The 22,284-nt window shown below is 45.8% G+C and overlaps 2 protein-coding genes across 9 annotated transcripts in view; both read left to right on the forward strand.

Annotated features, from left to right (window-relative positions):
* The window catches only part of SAMD11 (sterile alpha motif domain containing 11), a 132,511-nt gene that overhangs the window by 2,910 nt on the left and 107,317 nt on the right, over positions 1-22,284 (forward strand). For 4 of the 8 annotated variants that reach the window (XM_080380032.1, XM_080380034.1, XM_080380035.1 and 1 more), the window contains one exon: positions 448-539. In XM_080380032.1, coding sequence (XP_080236158.1) covers positions 448-539 — 92 coding nt within the window. Of the gene's footprint in view, positions 1-50; positions 264-447; positions 540-22,284 lie in introns of those variants that run through there. The other 4 variants (XM_080380033.1, XM_080380036.1, XM_080380039.1 and 1 more) reach the window with 2 other exon arrangements.
* The window catches only part of LOC308060857 (uncharacterized protein), a 28,119-nt gene continuing 6,381 nt past the window's right edge, over positions 547-22,284 (forward strand). Inside the window, exon 1 of the mRNA XM_080380067.1 lies at positions 547-20,734. Within this exon, the coding sequence (XP_080236193.1) occupies positions 2,764-3,861 (1,098 nt within the window). The 5' untranslated portion in view covers positions 547-2,763 and the 3' untranslated portion in view covers positions 3,862-20,734. The remainder of the gene's footprint in view (positions 20,735-22,284) is intronic.

Consider the following 22,284-nt stretch of genomic DNA (forward strand, 5'->3'; position numbering starts at 1 on the left):
GAGTCAGGAGGACTGAGGTTGAAATGGTCGGAGGAGCAGGGGGGGGAGGCGCCGAGCGGGCTGCCCCGCTCGCACGGGCCGGCCCCCGCCGCGGGGCTGGCTGCGCGGGTGGCGTGGGCAGCGCGGAGCCCCCCGCGCGGGTGCGCGCAGGCTGCGCGGGCTGGCGGCTGCGCCTTCTGCCCCGGCTCCCCCTGGCTGCGGGAGCGCCGGTACCGAGGCTAGGCAGGGGCTCGCCAGGGCTGCGCTGGTGCTACCTTCCATGGGTATCTGCATGGGAGAAAGTTCGATGAAGGGGCGGGCAGGGGGGTGGGTGCTGGCAGGCAGGCAAGGGGAGGGGTGTTTGTAGGGAAGGAGACGCGTGCTTCTCCCTCCCCCGTTCCTTAAATACTTTCCTTTTATAAAGATGCTGATCCTTTTTCTTCTTCTTTTCTTCTTCTCTGCATCTAGGGAAAAGTTTGAAGACTCTTATGTCCAAAGGAATCTTACAGGTACATCCTCCAATCTGTGATTGCCCTGGGTGTCGAATTTCGTCTCCAGTGGTAAGATTATTGTTAAACTATGTGCTTTAGTTAAGACATCTCCCCTCCGCCTCCTTCCCTTAAAAAAATCCCTTTGCTTCCGAGATGATGAAACCGTGAACTCTGAGGGCTAGTCGTTGAGTCTGTGCCAGAGCACTGCTTGCACGGCGAGTGTACCCGCAGTCTAGTGGCAAGGCTAGCAGAAGAGGGGTTTGTTAACAGAGGAGGTGGGAAGAGCAGTGTTTGATCTAAAGGATGCAACATACAGTGTGACTGCATAGTTTTCAGGGGGAGCTGTCTGTACGCAAACGGCAGATCGTTCATCAGCCTCTTCCCTGTTCTCATCCCTTCATTTTTGTGTATTGTGCAGAGGTGTAAAATGGCTAAATAAAGCAAAAGGGAATTACAATCGCACCCATGTGTTAAGAGTCGGAACAGTTTACAAGCCAGTAGTGAATTTTGTTAGATAAACTTCAGGAGGAGCAGGCTCATCTTAAACGTTTACAACTTTTGCAACATTCATGTCACATATCACAGTGATTTCTTTTATAGATCTTTTTTCAACTTTTGATTTCCTTGTGTTTTCTGCTGTCTGCCTTTATCCTAAGACTTCCAAAATGTCTATACAACATCGGTGTTTTCATGAAAAAGATGTTGATGCTATAAATAAAAGGCTACTGAAATCACAGTAAACGAAGGCATTAAAAACAGTTCATCATGTGTAAAAATAACCATAAAATACAGTAACATCTAAACAGGATGGCAAAGCTGTTTGTGGAGCTAAAGCAGGTCTTGGTCTAAAAAAAAACAACTTGAGTATTGCCAGTAGCACTGTGGAAACAGATGCAGGTGGAAATTTATGTCCTTTAACTGCTGAAATCAACTGTTTTTTCTTTTACTGTTTCTTTGAGATCAAACGGACAATCTCTTTTCACATGCAATATCTCTGCAGCAATTTCGCATGACAGAATTGTGAATTTAAATTATTTCTGCATAGTATGTATGTGCATGCGTGCTTATGTATACAAATACATACATTGACATGAGAAGGGGCTTAGAGCAACAACTGACAATTACATAAATTAATGTGAAGATACCATGAAGAGATGCAAGTCTCTTGTGTCTGTTTTGTGTAGCAGCAGTCCATACTAAAGCAGTAACTGTCCACCAAGCTTACGAGTACTAGATACTGCAGCATTGCCATGGTATTTCAAACTCAGCAAGGCAGATAGACTGAAACCCAGCTTTTCCAACGGACTTATGTAGTTCCTCTGACTTTACAGGGCAAAGTGCAATGTGCTGTAATAAGCTTTCTCCAGTTTTGAGCTTTGCATATGCTTTAGTTACCAGTCATGCATCAGAGGCAGCCAACGAGCAAGTGCTCTGTGGACCAAAATGATGCCACAGTTGCTGGTGGTGTTGAGAAGTGTCTGGCTAGATGATGCTGTACTGGTCGCTTTCTGGGTACCAAGTTGTATTAGGTGGTAGCCAGAATGGCACATTGTGCTTTTCAAGCAGCAACGTTTTTAGGAGTGGTACAGGGATACACTATGCATTTACAGATGGGAAGGCAGCTCTGCATGAAACAAGTGCATTTTTTTTAAAACTGAACTGAATTTGAGAAGCTCAGATAGAGGAAAGAAGAGGTTGGTGTAGTTTTGGGAAAGAAGTAAATCCTTCTGGACTTGCCTCCTACAGCTTTCCCAGCTGTGTAAATTAGTTAGAGGGGGGAGACTTTGTGCTGCAAGGACAAAACCCAGTAAGAGCTTTTATCAGAACTCTGCTTCCTCTCGGTGCTTACTGCATATTCTGAATTAGAACATATACCTGACTCAACAATTCACATTTTGAACTGGAAATCTTTTGGTAGTGCCTTGTCATAGCTACATGCACACGTTCAAAACGGCTACACAAGAAGGAGGATTAAAAATTGGGCAGAGTTGATCTTTCCCCATTTAGTGATCATTGATTTAAGCACCACAGAGATCAAAGGGCCGTTTCTCCTCAAACGTAGAAATGATTTGTGTTTTATAGCGTAGGTAAGTAGAGACTTGCAGTGCCTGGGTCCTCGTGCTACTGTGTTATCACACGGCAGGGACGGAGGCGGGGAGCAATCCAGTCAGCAGCTGGTTCTACTGCCCCGAAATCAGGCCAGGAACAGGCCAGAACAACCCAAAGCGCTGCCTTTGTCAGGGGCAGGGGGCAAAGCAGAGCAGGGGCAAGGCCAGCTGCTCTGGGCATGTGAATGCTCCTGTGCGCTCGCTGCCGCAGGCACGGCAGCGCTGCCGGGGCTCATCCCTCGGGAAGGGTCACATCCAGCTGCCCCCCGACCAGACGGGAAGCAGCAGCAGCAGCGGCTGTTCCTCCGGAGGCCCGGGGCTCCTTTCGGGGTCGGGGGGAGGAGGGGTTGCGCCGGGGAGGAAATTGCATCGTGCCGCCGACTCCGGTTTGGAAACCGCGGCTGCCGAGCCGTGCACCCCCGCCGCTGCCCGCGCCTGACGCGGCACCAGTGGGGCCGGGCCCCCGCCATAAAACCGAGCCCTCCAGACACCGCCCCCCCCCCATTCCCATTCCATTCCCATTTCCCGTCCCAGCACTGACCCAGCCGGGCCGGCCCCCGGCCCCCCCACCCGGCGCTGGCGCCGCGCCGCCCCCGCCGCTCCCCCCCCCCCCCCCGGCCGCGGTGCCGGCAGTGCCGAGGGCGCCCCGGGAAAGCGGCGCCCGGCTCCGCCGCCCCCCGCCGCCCCGTCGCAGCTCGTTTGCTGCAGCTGCAGACAGCGGCCGGCGCCGGGTCCCCTCCGCCACCGACCGGCGGTTTCCTGCGAGGCGGAGAGGGAGCAGCCGCGTCGCGCCGGCCGCTCTGGCGCCTCCTCCCCCGGGCCGCGGCCACGGCCGCCCGCGCGCCGGCAGCCATCAATCAGCGGCGGGGCGGGGGGGCCGCTGCCGCCCGGGGGGACGGCAGGGGGATGCAGGAGGGCCCCGCAGGGTCGCTCCGAACTGGGAGGGGGGTGCGGGGGGAAACCCCCGGGCATGGGGGCGCGCAGGAGGCCCCCTCCGGAGGCGGGGAGGGCTCCCCCCGTGCCGCCGTGGGGCCGGGAGGGCAGGGCTTGCCCCCAGGCCGGGTGGCTGCCTTGTCCCAGCTCTGCAGGGACGGGGAGTGGGGTACTGTGCCCCCACCCCTGTCTCCTTCCGGAGGTTGCCTCTGCCTCTGATTTTCCCATCCCCTTTTCCCTGCACCCCAGGTCTTTCAGATCTGGAGGGGAGAAATGGCACAGCTCTGGGTCCCTGCAGTGTTTCGGAGTGCGGGGTGCCAAGCCTTCACCACCTAAGTTGTGAGCTGTGAACAGGGGCCTTCCCTGCATTTGTACTTGCCAGTGCTGGGCAGACAGTTCATCTTGTTTGTAGCCCTGGATGGATTTCAGTCCAGTCTGGTGAAACCCGTTCACTACGGCATTCTGGCTGTCCCCATCGAGCTGCCCTGTGTGCTCCAAACACCGTTCACGCGTGCTTTCCATCTCCACTTTCAAACCCACAGCGGGGGCATGTCTTCTCAGTGTGCTCACCGGCAGCAGTCTTTTCACCCAGAGGGTGGGGGAAACCAAATGGTTTTCAGAACAGCACTAAAAGCTTTATTCCTAAACCAAATTATCTTAGATTTGCGAAGTCCAGCATGGTGTATCCAGTGTAACAGCAGAAAGGCATTGCTCAATGGTAGGTATACTTCGATTCTTTCCCTTATCAGAGTGTGACCAGTGCTGTATTTTTCGTACTAAGTCATGCTGCCTCTGAAAGTGTGTTAGGACTGGACGCTGACTGCTCCTCCTCGTCCTCTTTTCCCACTTTTCTTGGACAGGGTGCCTGTTGGAAACGTGACCCATGTTGGAGTTTGAGGTTCGGGTCACAGGTAAAGAAGGAGAGGCAAGCTTTCAGAAAGCTATTGTGACATGGCCATATTCAAACAAAACAAAAAGCACCAACAGAATATTTTATTTTCTTTTATTCCATCTCCTTGGTTGCATGTCGAGACACACAGTAATTGTGCGTTATTTGGTTAATGACAATGGCAGTTCTTTTGCTTACTGGGGCTGTGTTTTGGTTTGATTTATATGTGATTCTTTTTATTTGCTTCTCCTCATCATTGTTGTTGTTTTCTTTTGATGCCCCTGAGGTTAATGCATTAGTTCAAGACTGTCAAGAATGGAAAAAGTAACTGTTTGCTTACTTACAAACCTGAATGCCAGCAATCAGCAAGATCTCTGTTATTTGGCCCAAGATTTCTGAGCATTCTCCTGTCTCCCTGTTTTCAGAGGTGCCAGGGTGGAAGGCAGCTCTGCATCTCCCCCAAAGCGTGGCTTTGTGTGACTTGGGCTATTGGATTCTGACTGCAGCTGCATTCATTGCCCTTCCCCAGTGACGCCCTCCTGGCCGTGGGCTGCTCTGATGTTTGCCTGGAAAGCCAGGGATGGAGCTGCACCTGGGGAAAGCAGGGAGATCCCTGGGCTACTGAGTAGATTGCTGCCTTGTGGGTCCAAATTCAGCGGCTGGCCCAGAAAGGAGAGTCTTCCACACTGGATGCGAGTCTTTCAAGAGGACCTTGCTATGAGAAGAGGACTTTGCTTGCTGGAAAATTTAGTTGGCTGCCTGTAGAGGCAGGATTAAGTCTGAAATTTTGCTTTTAACTGAATAGATTAGATTTAGGTTCCTTCCTGAGCTGCTGTGGACTTAAGGATTGGAGCTGGAGAATCTTGGGGTTTATGTGAAGGGGACTGTTTTTATAACTTTTGCCTTCGTGTCTCTGGGGGCTGCCTTATGAATGTGAAAAAAGCCCCTCTGTAAAGCAGACTTATAAAACTCTTTATCCCCCCAAGGTCTTTGGCATAGTCTGTTGATTTTTATTTGTGGTTTCATGCTGATTTGGATTGTTGCTTTTAATCCAGCACATTTTAGTTTAGGTTAGCATTTGTTGGAGGTTTTTTTCCAGTTGGTTGGGTTTTTTTGTTTGGTTTTTTTTTTTTGTTGTTGTTGTTGTTGTTCTGTTTTTTAATGGACTTCACTCAGGTGATTTTTACATTTTGTACAGTGTGTGTGTTGCACTGCAAACTTCAAAGTTAAACTTGAATGCTTAACAAGAGTTTGTTCAAAATCTGTCAGGCATCAATCACCTTCAGAGAGAAACTGGAGATGAGGCATGTTGTGCTCTTAAACGGGGTGAGGGACTCACACAACCCATCCAGTACTGTGGAGAGGTGCTGAGTTTGAGTCCACAGCCTTAGCTTGCAAGGCTTTCTAATCCAAGGGCAGTGGGCACGTGTATGTCTGCTTCTCCCTCGGAAGGCTCTTGGGTCATACAGAGGTTCACAGGGTAAAACTTGGAATGGGAGTTGATGTGGCTATAGGAGAGGTGTTCGTAAATGTGTTCCGCTTTGGAAGTTTTTCCTAATGGTCCTTAAACTCAGCTCATGAGCAGGGCATGCTTCAACTGCATGACGATTGTCAGAGATTTGGAAGACGGGTGTTGACCAATAAAATGACTAGTTGTTATTTTACACAGAGGCAGAACAAACCCAGATCAATGGTACTAAGAGTGCCAGCACAATACTGAAGGATTTAATTTTGTGGATTATTAAATACCCTCTGGAAAGGAAAATATTAATTGGATTGCAGTCTTGTGAGTGAACAGCAGAGATGTATAAGCAGCTATAGCTTAGGAAAGTAATTTTATCTTACAGTGGGTTTTAAGGAGTTCCAAGTGGGGGAGGTCTGCTACAGTGCAAGAGCTGTAGAGAGTTTCTGCCGTTCCAGTGAGCAACGATGAGAAACTGAACGCAGGAGATCTTGATGATGGAAGGATGGAGGAAGATCCATCTGTGAGTTCAGTTTAGTGTTTGTGAATAACAAGCCAAGCTAACCTTCCCTGAAAGATGGTGGAAGAGTATTGTGCTGAGGTTGGCGTGTATGAGGGGTTCTGCTTGGAGCAAGCAAATTTCCTCCTGCTGGAATTCTGTAAGGACTGCAGATGGGGTTCCCTTGTCCTGCAGACTTTTGTGTGGTGTGGATTCCCTGGCAGAGTGTCATTTCTGGCACCGTGGCGGTATGTTCTCTGGTGGGCTCAGTTGTAGGAGCCTTCAGCCTCCATGGGAGTCAGTTTTACACACTAAGTCAGCAGATGCAGGGGAGGCTTTGCCGCCAGCCCTGCTTGCCTGGTGAATTGTACTGTACTCCATCAGGTCTAGAAAATGTCCTGGTCTGAGGAAAAGAAAGTTGAGCATGGGAAGAAAAATAAATACGTAAAAGCAGGGAAAGCGACATCGTCTTGTTAGCAGTGTGTAAAGGGCAGTGTAAAGGTGACATAGGATAAGTAGTTTTGCTGTCAAAATTATTTAGAGATGTCATTAAACTGCTTAGGGCTGTCTCTGCTGCTTCAGGGCACAGACACCTGTTTTAATTTGCAGTGGTCTATGTCCAAACTTGCTGGCCCTATTCAAAGGGATCAGTGCTAATTTGGAGCCTGTTGGCAAATGCCTTTATTGAACATGGGATCTAAATGGCAGAGGTGACTAAAGGATCAGAATTAACTCAGTCATAAACTTTGTTCATTTTTCTTTTCCTGAGGTTTAAAACTATCAACTAATTTAAGTTTGCAGTGATGATGAACTTTTCAGATGGCTTGTTCTGGTTCAGTTACGGGACAGGGAGGAGAGAGCAGCAGTTCTCTATTTGCACTAGACTTCAGAGAGGAGATCCACTCTGTTTTTAGTGAAGTAATGCTTGGTCAGAATGTTATACTTGCAAAAATCACTTTGTGTTGTCTATATTTTTTCCTTTTTCTGTCTTTCATTTGTTTGCTTTTGTGGTTTTTGTTTGGGTTGTGTCCTCGGTCCCCCTGTCCCCGTCCCAGTCCCTCCCCCCCCTTTCTGCATTGTCTCTTATGCACAGTCTGTTTTCTTCATCTGGAAGAAGTCTTACTACACAGCAGATTCTTGTTTGGTATCTATTATGCCCTGTTTTCTCCCTTCTTCCTTCTCCATATTGAAATGCGTCATCTTCACTTAGTCAACAGCTGAAGAATCACTGTTCTCACCATTTTAGATTTTTTCCTGTCCGGAGGTGCTCACCTTCCTCACTTCTGGTAGATGTCAGTGAAAAACTCATTATAGGGCTCTGTGTCCTAAACTTGTGTTTTCCAGTTGAGGGCAATGAAAGACATCTCCTGAAAAGTTGCATATTGTTGCAGGAATCATGCGCAGTTCCATAAATAAAACAGAGAACATCTTTAGCACCACTGCTTTACTCTCATACTCCTCTTATATAAAGGTAAATCTTCTGTATGTACTACCTCCACTGTTGGAGCAGTGCATTTCCTTTCTTTTATTTTTGGCTCTGTTATTTTAACAAAACCAGTGAGAACAGAGAGGAAATTACACATTCCCCTGGGTCATAAATATAATCTGATAGGGGATTTTCTTATAATGTGTCTGACAACGAGGAGGAATGGATGGAGGGAATTCCCAAGCATGGAAAGAAACGTTCTTGCTTGTTTATTTTACCTCTAGTCAATGTGGAACTTTAAGCTCTTAGTGATTTCACTTTATTTTGCACATGCATACAAAGCCACAGAATCTGGGAATACTGTCAAGCCCAAATTTGCCCTGTTCTTTGATTACCTGTACAAAAATATGCCTGCACATCAAATCTCTCATTTTAAGATGTCAAGATAGCTTCAATAAGTATGCAAAGTAGGCTTAATTAATCTTTTAAATCTTCAGCCTGAAAGAAACTTGCGCCAGTGTTTGCCAACAAGCCAGCTCCTTGGAGGCAGCCTCACCTTGGTGTAACGTCCACAGACATCAGCGAAGGCTGTTGTCCCCATGGCTGCTGTACTGTCATGCTGGACTAGGGGCTTGTACACACAGTCTTGCTTTTTTCAGTGGGGTGCTTGCCAGAAAAATATGTTGTTCAGCTGCATACGTGCTGCTTTTGCTAGTGGCAATGCCCTGTGTATTTGGCTAAATTTGCTGTGTTTACCAGCATGCATCTGGAGCTCAGCCCTTTGAAAGTGATGTAGGGGCAGTGCTGTGGAGCAAGAGGCCTTGCTGTGCCTCAGTGTGGTTTGAAGGCACTTGTCTGGGAGCGGTTTCTGTGCTGATGCCTGCTCATACTGAAAAACCTGGGCCTCGATGTGGCCTTTTGTTTTATCACATTGTAAAATGGAAGGAAAAAAAAAAAGACTTTATGGTAAGGTTTAATCAACATTTCTAAGAGTAACAGTATCTTCTGCCATAAGATAGAAGATGATGGGCAGTACTTCTTCTTGCATTGTGCTGATCGATTAAGGAGATAGAACTTTCTTGAATGGTTTCCCAAGAATTCGGAAGCAGGAAAACTTGAGAGCTTTTGGTGATAGAAGAGATACTCAACAGCCTTTTGGTCTAGAGAATACATCTGAAATATTTCTAGTGATGACACTGCAAAAAAGTTGTGTGTTTTCTTGTAGCTGATTCCCAGTTTAGTGCTGGGAGGTGTGTGGTTGTTTCAGATAATTTAAAAAGCAGCCCTGGGATTTTAAACAGCTTCAGTTAACTTGGGCCTCTTAATCACTGCAGCTTCTTAGTATAAAACTTTTTCTTTTGAAAGCAAGGAGGCTGCTTTACCAGACTAGTTCGCTGTCAATGAGTGTCTTACCTCTAGAAGGGTGTATTTATCACTGCGTCTCTGGGGCCTTGCTAATTCAGAGTTACGAGCAAATTCCACTCCAATGGTACCTGCTGCTCTGCCTACTTCTACCCATCAAATTGCAAAAACTCCCTTGTAACCCCATCCTTTCTTTTCATCCGGAGATGAATGTGATAGGTGGTACTCAGCTCTGTTGAAGCTGCTTTTGCTGTGTTGCTAGGGTAACCGGAGATAGCCCCTGAAGACAGGAAAGGGCAACCATTCCTTTCTGCTACAGTCTGGAGCATCAGTGATTGAATGAGATTAGATAGAATTAGATAATCCTGAAATTCACAGTGATTTGATGCCAGACCTTTATTAAATAAGTAAAAGTACCAGCCCTTATAGTAAAAATGAATTCTTTTAGATCAATAACTTTTCCCACCATTCATCACAGCTGTAATTCTTGAGATCTCTTTTTCTGTGACATGAGGTGAACCACACAAATACACCTTTTTTTATTTCTTCTTTTTTTTTTCTTTTTTTTTTTTCCCCAGAGTGGACTATGATATCAGTTCCTTTTTTATTTCCCCCTTGTGATTCACCCACTTAACCATAAAGTACACTTAGAAAGGAAGGCACCACAAGATTCTTCAGTGATGGTTCAGTGAACTAGAGTTCACAGTAGCAGTGTTATTTAAAAATTGTACACTGTTAGTCTGAAGTATTATAGTGTTTTAGGGTCAGTTAAAAAAAAAAAGTTTTGTGTTGTGTATGGCTGGGTAGTTTTTTTGCTCCTTTTGCGTTCAATGCCTAAAACTGTTGGGACCTCATCCATGCCTGGCATGTTCTTGCTTAGCTGCAATAGAACTGATAACATCATATTCTGATCTAAAGTATATGTGGGTTAAAATAAGCATGGAAGTGTGAATGCAGGATTGGACTTTGATCACAGTCAGTCTAGATTTATATCAGTTTAACACCATTGACTTCTTTTTCATCTTTAGACTGGCATAGCTTGCATCAAAATTTAGTCTGCATCAGAGGACATGTAGCAGAGCATGGAAAATTTGGTGTGTTCTGGCCCTCGAGCAGTTACATCTCTTATCAAGCTAAATTGGCTCTTTCAGAGTAGAGATCTGATTTATTAATTAATTTATTTATTTGGTGGTGGTCCTGTCCTTCAGGTGCAGCTCAAAACACCTCTGCTGAGGTTTTTGTAGGCATAGTAGACAGTGTGTGGTCTTGAAATCGTCAAGCAGCAGACCCTCCAGAGTGAGAAGGGCAGTCTGCGTATTCCTCATAGGGATGCTTTTAATTCTGAATAAAACCATAATACATTAGGTCTGTTTTTTTTTTAATCCCCAAATTAACAATGTCATTTGTTAAAACACTTTTGGCTTGAAATTCATGAGCTGGTAATTCAGGGCTGGAAGTCTGTGGATCTGCACTTGTTTGCCTCAGCATTGTGGATCTGTTTTTTTGAAGTCTCACCTTGCTGTGATGGATTTCTCAGAAATGAGTTCAGCAAAAGTAATTCCATGAGGCTGGTGAGCATTTCTCTCCCCGGGTGTGTGCAGAGGACAAAAAATCATCTTTGCTATTGGAGGATTTAGTTCTTCCATTGATGTTTCTGCTATTGTCTTTAAATCACTATAGAATCTAAAAAAAAAAGTATATTTAAAGGTTGTTTGAAATACATGTTCTGCAAGTTAGTGTGCTTTTCCTTTAGGGGTGTGATGCTGGAAAACTTACATCTTGAGAGTAATGATGTTGTTGTGGGTGGAATTCCTAATGCTCTGGACCACTTATCACACCAAACTTTGGAAACAAGAGTGAAAACTAATTTTTCCTCCCATATCACAGGCAAATACTTACATGCAGTAAAGTAAGAGAGAGGGAAGGACAGAGGAGTCTGAAAAATGGTTGTGTGTGAGTACTGTATCTTAAGACCAAACTCTGTCTTGATCTGTACCACGTATAATTCCACCCTCACTAACAGGGTAACAGGACATGCTGATGATAGAATATTGTTGCTTGGTAGTCTGAATTCTCACCTTTATCCAGGATTCAAGTGCACTGAAAAGAGCAGTGAAGTGTCAAATCCCACTAGGAAACAAAGCAGAGACTACTCCAAAATACAGAAAAAGCTGGAATTCAGATCTTTACCCTATAACAGAAGCAAGACAGCTCCAGCTTGTGATCAAGTTTCTCACCTGTCCTGCTGTGCACTGGCTGTGGCTGCTTTGGGAAATGAGGCTCCAGGTGTACCTAGAGTGGGTAAAGCGGCGGAGCTGTTGCTGTATCACACCCAGTGTAGCTACTGGAAGAGCTGGAAATACTGTATGAAAGGAAGTGACCCAGGTGTTCACTTTTGTTGCAGGTTTCAGCTTCAATTGGGATAATCATACTCTGTTGCCCAGAGATCTGCCCCACATGACCCCTGTCCAGCTTTGGGGGGGGATCCAAGACGTAAGCCAGGGAAGAATCTGGCTTTGTAACTTCAGCAGCGGTAAAGACCACACGTGTTCAATACACAATAAAGTCTTAAGTATCGGTTGCTTCAGTGATTTCCCATGTTTGGAGACCAGCCTCCACCTGGGGAGGTCTCTCGGCACTGACAGGGAGAATCAATTGGAAACATACACAGTGCAGAATTCTTTGTGGTGAGGCTGCGCTCCAGCTTCAAGTTGCTTGAATGTTTTAAATTGTACGCAAGAGGAGTTGCCCTTAATTTGTTGGAACTCTTTCATGTTGTCTCAGTGCATGATTCTTTTTCTAAACTCATGTTCTCTGGATGGAGCTGTCTGACACTGAAGAGCAAAATGAACTTGGGTGCTTGGGACTCTTCTGTGGCTGGTGTTGGGGATCATACTAGAAGGCTGCTAATCACGCACTTCAGTGGCAAAGCACAGGGCATTTGGAGAGAAGGATTTTGCTCTGGTTGGTTGCTATTTATTACCACTGAATACGCCACCCAATATAATAGACACCAGATTTTGAGATGTCAGTTGGCAGCAGTCCTGCTTCCTGCTTACTACATATTCCTATGGACAGAGAGGCATCTAAAGCCAAAACGTAACTATGCAAACTCCATGTTTAATTAAGAAAACCTGATTTGTAACTTCAGAATCAAAACCATACCCTGCACATCAGGATAATCGTCCTGTGTATACTGGCTCTGTTCACTTGTGGAGTAGTGAATGCAGTGGGCTGGCAGTCAGGTGTATGGGCCTCTGCCCTTTTCCCTGCTGAGGATAACCCACATTGCTTTCCCCAACTTTTGTTATCAAATGCAGCTTCTTACTTGGGATGTTTAACTTGACTTGCCCAGAAACATACTTTCTCGGGGCCCATGTGCCTTTTTTCCCTTTCACATCAGGAATCTGTGTAGTGTTCGGTACCCTTGCATGGCTTTTGGAGACGTAGGTGCTAACCTTTCCATGATTCAGCTTCCCCGTATACTGGCTGGGGAGAGCACCTCTGTTATTGCATATGGAAACTGAAATACTTAGATTTATGGGTTAAAAGGGCAAGAGACCACTCACGCCATCAGGAGTGAGTTCTTGCATTATGGTAAGCAGTAGGACTTCCTTCCCCAAGCTAGTTCCTGTTCATGGTGGCTTGTCTTTGTACTTCTCTTTTTAAGGAAAGCATCCAATCTTGATTAAATGTCCTGATCCTGTCCTGCATTGATCCTAGTAAATAGTTTCAGTGGGTAACTACTATCACTTTTTAGGAAACGATGATGATATTGCTAATGTGAATTTGTTCAGTGTCGCATTCCTGCTACTTGGTCTCCTTACAGCTTTGTGTGTCACCCTTTGGAACTCCCTCTTAGTAGCCTTAGGCCACCACCAAGAAACCTTTTAGCCTTCTCCTTGGTGAGTGAAGTCCTTCAGTCTCTCCACATAATGCAGCAATCCCAAATCTTGATCCATTTACACTCTTCTGCAAAACCTCAACACTATATATCAGCATCTGTCTTTAACTGTTAGCACAGTATTCGAGTAATGTCAAGCATATATATATATACACACGCTATAATCTTCCCGCTCAGGTTGCTGCTCTGGCATTTATGTCCACATTATTGATATGGCTGGGGCATTGCCCATAATAAACCTTTTCACCTCATTCCCACCCTGACCCTTGTACTCTTTTCAGAGTCACATTTTCCTGGGATAATATCCCCTGCGTTTAAAACGCCAGCTTCACCTGCTAAGCCGCACTATTTTGTGTCTGCGACCCTGGGATTTCGTTACTTGCCATTAACTCGTACATTCTCTATGTTAACCATCAGTGAAGACTCTTTGTTTTCTTCAGGTCGTGGATAAAAATATTAGGGAAAATTGGTTACGTGCTTATGTTCTGAGGTCTTCTGATCACCTTTTAATCCATTTAATTTGTGCCATGTTGGCTTGTAATGCTCTAATATCTCATTCAAAAAGTTGTGTGGTGTAAGATCAAATAACTTGCAGAAATCTAAGCATATTACACTAGCACTATTGTCTCAGCAAAAAAGATATATTAGTTTAACATCTTTCCATTAACAAGCTTTAATTTGCATAAATTATATCACCCTCCTTTAATCTATTACTACTTGTCCGTTTTCCTCTATTTCATTATTTCTCCTGGGGGTTGTAAAATTACTTGGATTATTCTGCTTATGCTTTTTAGAACACAGACACAGTGCTATGTTTTCCTGCTTACCTTGTATTTCCTCATTGTTCTGAGGGTCATTAAAAATCCTGAGTAAAGCGTCTAAGGAACTTCTCTGAAACTCTTTGTGAGCAAGTTACCTAAATCTGTGCATTTAGAACTATATAACTTTAGAATTTTCTGTTTGGAAGACTCCTAATTCAATGCTGGAATGAAAAGTATTTAATTTTCATACCATGTTAGAGCTAGATTTCTCTCCCAGTGCAGAAATTAAATAGTCACTGAACATTCTTACTTTATCAGCATTTCTGACAGTTCTGCCATTCCCATATAGCAATGGACTGAAACCATTATTTTGTCCCATCCTTCATAAGCCGTTGTTTACAAACCAGCTTGGAGTTCTCCAGTGAATGAAAGAATTATTAAAATTACGCATGCAATTATTTAAGATTAAAATCTTTATAATGGGTGGGGAAGGACAGGCCTTCAGCACTACAAAGGCCCTTTACTGCATATTACGCTGATGAAATGTCCAGCTGTCTTAAAGTCTGTTACTCCTTAGTATTTGCTTTATGTCTCCAGTGGGACTTCTGCCTTTTTTCCTCCTGTTGTTCAGTGTTGGTTTAATCGGAAACCTGGCGTGCAGATCAGCTGGTGGTGCATTAGGGCTCTGTGAAGAGAATGATGCTTTCTCTTCATCTTCTCACTGTGGTGTACACTGCTTGCCAGACTGAATGTTTACAGCTTGTGGGTTCTGGTAATGAATAGATGCGTTGAGCCTCAAAAAAACGACCTCTATGGCTTTCTCATGTAAGCCAAGCCTTTTCCCCCCACGTAGATGCTATGGTAGCTTACATTCCTTGTCTGGCTGCTTTTGTTGTTCTCTCCTGATCTTTCAGTCAAGTCATCCTGTCTGGCCACCAGATGACAAAGCGAGGTGGTATTTGAATTACCTAGAGAAGTGATTACGGTGTGTTGTGTCAAAGCTTGCAACTCCTTAAACAATCAAATCTACCTTTCTTTGACATTTTCTTTAAATGGTCTTGGAAAGGTGTCAGGTGGGGTTGTATGTGCAAGAGAAGAGTGGAGATGTGACACACCTGGAACTCTCAAGTTTACTGCTTGCTAGAATAACCATTAGGAAATACCCTGTCATCCACCTCCCTCTTCACAAGGCTTGGATTCATCTGTACAGAGAAACATCTCCAGCACTGGCTTGCAGTAAGATGCTGTGCTGTTAGCCTCGGCTGGCATGAAACATCTTGATATCCTACGAGCTGCGAAATTTGACATATGCTAAGGCAGCAATGGGAAGAGAATCTTTCCTCAAAGCTTCCCTGGAAAGTTCTGACAGTATTTTTAATCTGTCAGGGTCTACTATGTCATTCAGACTGATCCCAGTAGGCCAGAGAGTTAGAATCAATAATATCCTTGATCAGCAAATAATTCTACCTTGATCAGAGAATCCTGGTAATTAGAGCTGAAAAAGATGTGTGATATCACTCAGCCTGCTCCACAGGGTACTCTGAAACGTGCTGGCGTTTGTGTGTGTGCTTCTTGTGGCTTTTTTGGTTGCTCTCATGATATAACGTTAGCTAGGCTCTGCTTTTGAAGGAGGACTCCATTATTACTGCCAGAAAGTGACCAATATTAGGTGCCGCATTATTTTCCCTCAATACGAAAATGCCTGTTTTAGAAATGGAAGGGATGAGGGAGAATTGGGGCATAAGGAGAGGAACTGACCCCATGTAACCATCCAGGGATTCATCCCAGAGAGCTGGAAGTGGAGTTCAGCCCCTGTGTCAGAGTCCCCGAGGCTCCATTCCGTTTTAGTAGATGCCTTGTTTATCCTCAGACCTCTCTTGTGCCAGCCCTAAGGGCACCTCCTCTGCTGCCCTGAGCAGAAGGCATTATTCCAGGGGAGCAGAAGCGATGCTCAGTCTCCATGGCTCACTCAATCTTTACCTGTCAGCTAAGACTGACCAAAAAGAGAGGCCCTGCTGTGGCAGCTCTTCGGTGTGGTTTGACAGGCTGGTCAGAAGGCTCTGAATCAGGATCAACTCACTGTAACACACAGGGTGCTGGGCACCTACTTGGCAGTTACCCTAACTGTGTCATCAGACTGGATTTGGCTGTAGATGCTGAGGTCGATTAAGTGGCTTCCCCTTTTCTTCTATCACTGATGCCCTCACCTTTCCTGGAGTTTTAAATTTGCATAACTGGAACAACTTGATTATTTGGAATGAAATCTATGGGATTTAGCTGAGTTGCACCCAGCGCAGGGCTCAATGGGAAGAAGGTGACAGAGGAAGATACTTTCTTTTATGTAGCTCTTTCATGGTAGTTGAGAGCATTTTTGTTCTGTGACATAAATTAGAGCAGCTTAGGGCTGACTGAAGGCTTAAACAGTTTGTAAGTGAATGTGTGGGAAACGGGCTGGAGTGTGCCGTGCTGGGGCAAAGGCTGCCCCAGAAGACATAGTCATCAAAATGCAAAGCACGTATGTGGAGCGTGTTACGTCCCAGTCATGTCAGGTGTGGAGAGAAGGATCTGTAGATGTCATATACAGAAATGCAGCAATACTTGCTCATTACAGATCTTTGAAAATTAGAAAATAAAGCTAGGTTTTCAGATTTTTGTTGCTGTCTATACGAACCCATCAAACATGAATATGGCTGCTTGCCTACAAACAGATTAGTTTTTTATTGCTTTTGCCACCTCTGTGATGCTATAAGGCCCAGCTGTACTATATATAGCTCAATAAATCTGGTTTATATCGATATGAACTTTGATATATTTTATTAATATCACACTCATGATTTGAATATTTAAATATGCATGGCACATACAAAACTGTTATTTAGCTTATGCTTATTTTATTTAATTATTTTAGCTTTATAGAACACCTGTCATCGGCTTGTAAGTGCCATGCAATTAATTAAAAATACAGCCAGAAATTCAAAACTGCCTTTCTGGCCCATCTAGATTATCCCTCTCTCTTGAAGTCATCACTCCCTCCTTTTCCTAACCAGGTCTCTTCTAGGGCCGTTAACCTGTTCAGTCTAATTCCAGGATAAAACATGGAGAGGACAAGGAGCTGAGCCTTAGGATAACGTGCTTGCCAGGTACATGAATGGCAAGTTCGCATTATAAGGGGAAAGCTTTGAGAATCCGTAATGTGGATCACAGTCTTGCTGTCATAGCTGCTGTGCAAACAGCAGCACTGAATTACACAGGCCGCCTTGTCCTGGTGGTTTTGCAAACCAGGTTGATGCCTATACACAAAAGGGCGTGCAGTGCAGACCATCTGAGGGATGAGGTGCTCCTGGGCAGCTTGTTCTCTCACTCTCAGCCATTTTTTGGCACTGATTCTAGAGATTTCAGTAGGGTTTGGCTTTACACACTGATGTGGTTGCCAAGGCTGCAGAATTAGACCCTTTGTGGAGTGGTGATTTGTGAGTGTCACAAGTTGCCTCTAAAAGAGTCAGTGGCAGATTGAGGAAGGAGCTGTGGCTCGTGGAACTCTTTGACCTAGTAGCAAGAGCAAAGGACCTCAGTCGCATGGAGGAGGGGCCCTGGTCCTAACTGACTCTGTGACCTTGGGCAAGTAAGTGGCTTATCCACCCTGTGTGCTAATCATTCCAGATGGAAAATTGGGTGAGAAAAAAAAACAACTCAAGAGCCTCAGCTGAAACCGTATGATGCCTCTAAGCACACCTTCCTGGGTTAACAAAGTGCAGACAATGGTGCCAAAGTTCATCTGGAAAGAAGGAGGGGAAGAGGCGAGTGGTCAGGCAGCCTAGGCAAAACGTCTAGATCTGGGGGAAACGGGTAGAGGTTTGGCAGCTCATACGATTCAAAACCTTTGCTTGCAGAGTTCTCCCTTACAGGGGGCCCTAAAGATACCTTTCCTTCCTCTAGCTGTGTACTAAAAGCCATAAAGGGGAGGGTGTGGAGTTAATGCTGCGTTAACTTCCCACCGGGATACCCACACGAACCACGGGTTCGGAAGGGAATGTGCATTAGCATGTCTCGGCTTTCCCCAGTTTTGGCCTTGCTGTCAGCAAAGAATTGTTAAGAAACAGTCTGAGGATCTGCTGGGGAATTTCAAAGCAGGGATAGCTTGATACAGAGTATGTGTTGGCTCCTGGCTTCTCCTGCCCTCTCTGCCCAGCACATGCCCCCTGCTCTGCAGGCCATGGCTATCAGTAGAATTATAGAAACAACACTATATTGGTTATTATTTTTTGTCACATCTGGCCCACATACCCCATAGAAATTTGCAGCCCTTTCCAAAGTTTTACACATGCAAAAAGTCAGGTTCTTACAGGTGGAAGCCAAAAGGCACAGTGAGTGTTTACCCAACTTGGATGACAAAATCTTGACCAAAGCAGCCTGAAATATATTTGAGATAATTCTCTTTCCCTTGTTACTGCTGAATTACCTCTTAACAGGCTGCAGAGGGCTGCTGCCGCAGAGTGCAGTGTGGGCTGCCTTCCTTTTGACGACAGGTAAAGTGTAGCCCCTTTCTGTCACATGAGGTGACACGGCTGTTCTGAGTAATTAGTTTAAAAAATACATATGTCTCCCTCTGTGGTACCAGAAATACTAAAATCCAGAAGGAAATACCAAAGCAGCTGCAAACATGCTTCAGAAGAAATAGTTGCACTGTATAAAATTCCCACTGTTGCATTTGCAATAAAATAAGCAAGAAGGGAAAATTCCAGGGAAATAAGAGCTAAGAAGCTGTCAGATATTTTTACAAGTGTTGTCTTTATTTAAACAGCAGAGATCTTGGGGTCGGGTTTGTTCCTTTGTTCTGCTTATACAGTACCTAGCACCATGGAGTTACGCTCGGGGTATCCTAGCTGTTGTTGCAGCCAAAGAGTACACAATGATGATCTAGACAGGAGCATGTGCTGCAGCGACAGATACCTCAGTGCGTGCTTGCTCTCTTGTATATTGGTGGCTGCAGTGATGAGCGTGACGTGGACCTCTGTAAAAGGGGCTGAAAAAAGCCCATGTCTGACAACACTGAAGAAAGAAACCAGTAGATGAGCTAGTGGGAAAGAGTGGTGGGGTACAATTTAGAGAAGAGTGGGAGACACCTGAAAACTAACAAGGCATTTGAGTTTCAGACAGAACTGGACAAGAGAGCGTTCTGTGTTTGACTGGACAAGATCAGCTGGATGTGAGCCAGAAGACACAGAGTTTAGTGCAGGTCCTGGAGAATCAAGGATGTGTACCAAACAGGAGGAGCTACTTTCTGCTGCCTTACCATTTTTCTCTGCCACCTGTACACTCATTTCCCTGCAGGTGAAAGGACCGTTGGGCAGAACAGAGCAGTTAGCAAAGTTTTTCAACTTGTGCTCTGCTTCCTTGCAGAGAGGACAGCGTGTAACCTTATTTTCAAGAAAAAGTAAGCTCTGCTCCAACTGTGGATTGGCAGGTGAGTTAAGACAGGAATAAAAAAACCTAGACAGCGACTCTTAGGAGAAGATAACGGGTGAGAGGCAACAGCTCAGGAAATCATGCTGCATGTTCCTGATTTAAGTAGCATATTCACTGCTTGCAAGGCAAGACAGGCAGGAACAGTGGTGACAGCAGAACAGATCTGCCTGAAAATAAGGCACTCTTGTGCGGTATCCCTCCTCCAGGGGAGCTCTTCTAATCACCTTCCCCTTATCCCTCTTCCAGCTGACCTCCTAGGCTCAGCAAATAACATCTCAGGAGACTGCAGGAATCAGTGAACAATCAGTGGCCTCCCAAGGGGGCAGAATTTCTTTCCACCTAAATTCCACATTTGCAGCCTTTGCTAAAGGATGCACAATTGTCATTCATTGAACTTGTATTTTTGAATACTGTTCCTTGCTTTTCTTTTACCCTGCCGACTTCAAATGTGATTTCAGAGGGGATTTTTCTTGAGTTCCAGCTGGCACCCAGTGTCTAAACAAACCCAGACCTCTGCCTGTTGGAGTGCCTGGTATTGCTTTACTGTTACCTTTCTCTGTTTGGGAATGGCTCACCTGCCTGAACACTGTGCAGAGGAAGATTCAGTGGAGCCTTTTGAAATGTCTGGAGGGATTTCTCCACCTGATCCCTATTTATTTTAATAGGGCATTTAGTTCTCAAGAGCTGTCTCTTAGACCTGGTAGTATGTCTCCAGAACTAATAGATACAAGATTTTGGCCCTGATTCGGTTAACTCTTATTTTGGCTGTTTCTCCATGTATCCCTCAGAATTTGGGTTTGTGCTGGGTTTTGGTTTTGTCTTGTTACCGCCTGTGCGGAGACTACATTGTGGAGTTCAAGTGATGTTGTTTTGTGCTGTACTGTGACATTTGTATTCTGCTTTTGTTTTGAGCTGGAGGGAGGAAAATCCAGAGGAATAGTTTAAATCCATCTGAAAGAGACTGCATTCCTCTCCTTATGTAGGGGCTTTCCCTGGCAAGACTGCTGTTGAGCTGTGTTTGCATTAAGGATCCCCATACCAGTACCATCCCAGCACAGAGTGCAAGTGGGCGCCGGATCCTTGCTCATTTTCTCTTCCCTTCATCTCCGTCCCCCGTGGCGAGTGTTGCTGTGTGCTATCATCTTCTCCACTGGCGGCTTGTAGTGGGGTGCGGTTAGGAAAGGGTTGTGTGGAAATTCCTGCAATGAGCCCCAGCCCTTCCACCCCCACGCACTACCCTGGGAGAGACCCAGATGGGCAAGGTGACTCATCCAAGGCTGGCTGAATCCTGGGGCTGCTTGCGGGGAGGGGGGGTATGAAAGGCCCCCAGGCAAGGCAGCCAGGCAGCTGGGGGTGGAGCTGCTGCTTGGTTTGCTGCTCTTTTTTACACAGCTGAAAGCACAGGGACCTCGTAGGGTGCAGGGGAGATGGTTTTCAGTTGGCTTGAGAAATCGGTAGGAGAGGGGCACTGCAGGGAGGGAGGAGGGGCACCTAACGGGATGCTCGACGCATCTCTGCCTTCTGTAGTAAGTACAGCAGGGCCAGTTAATGTCATTGTGTGCCGTGTCATGCCATTGTGGGGCTTCTCCAGCACCACTGCAGGTATCGTACTGAGCTGGCATGTAATGACTGACCTTGCTGCGTCCTTCCTGATCTGTTATGGTGGTGAGAAGGCAGGAGCAGTAGCAGCAGCAGAGGTATGTTTCGGATCTGGAGGTTAGCCGCTGCCCCAGCTGTTGCTTGGCGCTCTCTTCTGAGCTCAGCTTCGAAGAGTCCCTGTCACAGCCTGGACCACTGTTTTTCATCCTTTGGTCTGCTGATCCTACCTGGTGTTTGGACTCTGAGCGTCTCTGGGATGTAATCAGGGAAAGCAAGCCTGTTACCAGGAAATTTAAGTTCAGTCTGCAGGGGTCCAGTCCTTCACTGAAAATATTCAAGATTCAGCAGATCAGAAGCATTTGAAAACCAGTGGCTCAAACTTCCAGGTTTTTTGCGTTATCTAAGCTACTTCTGGGGCAGGGTCCACACAGGGAGAAGACCTGGAGCCAGATACGGTCTGTGTCTTTGTCTTGTTCTTCAGACTAGGAGAGAATTGGTGCTGTGTGCCTCTGAAGTGGTGATTGTGGAGAGCAGAAGTCATGTCTGCTTTCAGGATTTAAATGGCTCTAAACTTGGGTGGGGATAAGGCAGGGAGAAGAGAATCCCCTCATTTCTTACCCCCTCCCTGGGAAATGTGGGGAAGGTACTGGCATTTGACTGTGCTTTTCCCCTGCCTTCTGGACGTCCAGGAGCACAGGTGTGTGCCTAGTAGAAATGTGTGAAGACATGTGCATGCTAATGGCACCTAAATATAGCAGCTGCTCTGTGCTCCTGTTAACCTGTCAAATGACTCCTCACTCTCTGGGCTTTGTCAAATGATAGATATTACTCAACTCCATGACTAATTCCCCATGGAGGGCCCCTAAAGAGCTATAGAAAACAAGTCCTCTGTCGCTCTGGGGTACAAACCATTATGTCGTTTTTCTGAATTCGGCTAATGAGAGGAGAAGCTCCTGTAGATAGACTGCAGACAGGGAGTCCTCCAGCAGGTTTTCTCCGTAGCAGCCTGGCGCCCTTATGAGGAGGCATATGCAGCATTTCTTGCAACACTTTGAAACTGTATGCCTGGGTGTCTGCAGGAAAGACCAAAGCTGTTAATTGGAACTGGTGATTTCTGCAGGAGGAAGATGTGATGGAAACATGCCTAGGGTGGGATTTCACTTTCACTTTCATGGACTGCTCAAATGCAGATGCTTGCCGGGTAAAACAGAGCTGCTTAACAGCACACAAGGGGATCATGCGACTGCAGAGAAGTCTGTCTTGTTGGAACTGCAGGGGGGGAATTAGGATTGGCAGAGTCTAACTGGTAAAGCTTGTATTTAGCTGGGATTTTTGTTTTAACAGGCCCAGAAAATCACCAACTAAATAATAATTCGGGACCTTAAATTTGCTCTCCAGCACCTCT

The sequence above is a fragment of the Falco punctatus genome, assembly GCF_963210335.1.
Source record: "Falco punctatus genome assembly, chromosome: 3".
NCBI lineage: Eukaryota > Metazoa > Chordata > Aves > Falconiformes > Falconidae > Falco > Falco punctatus.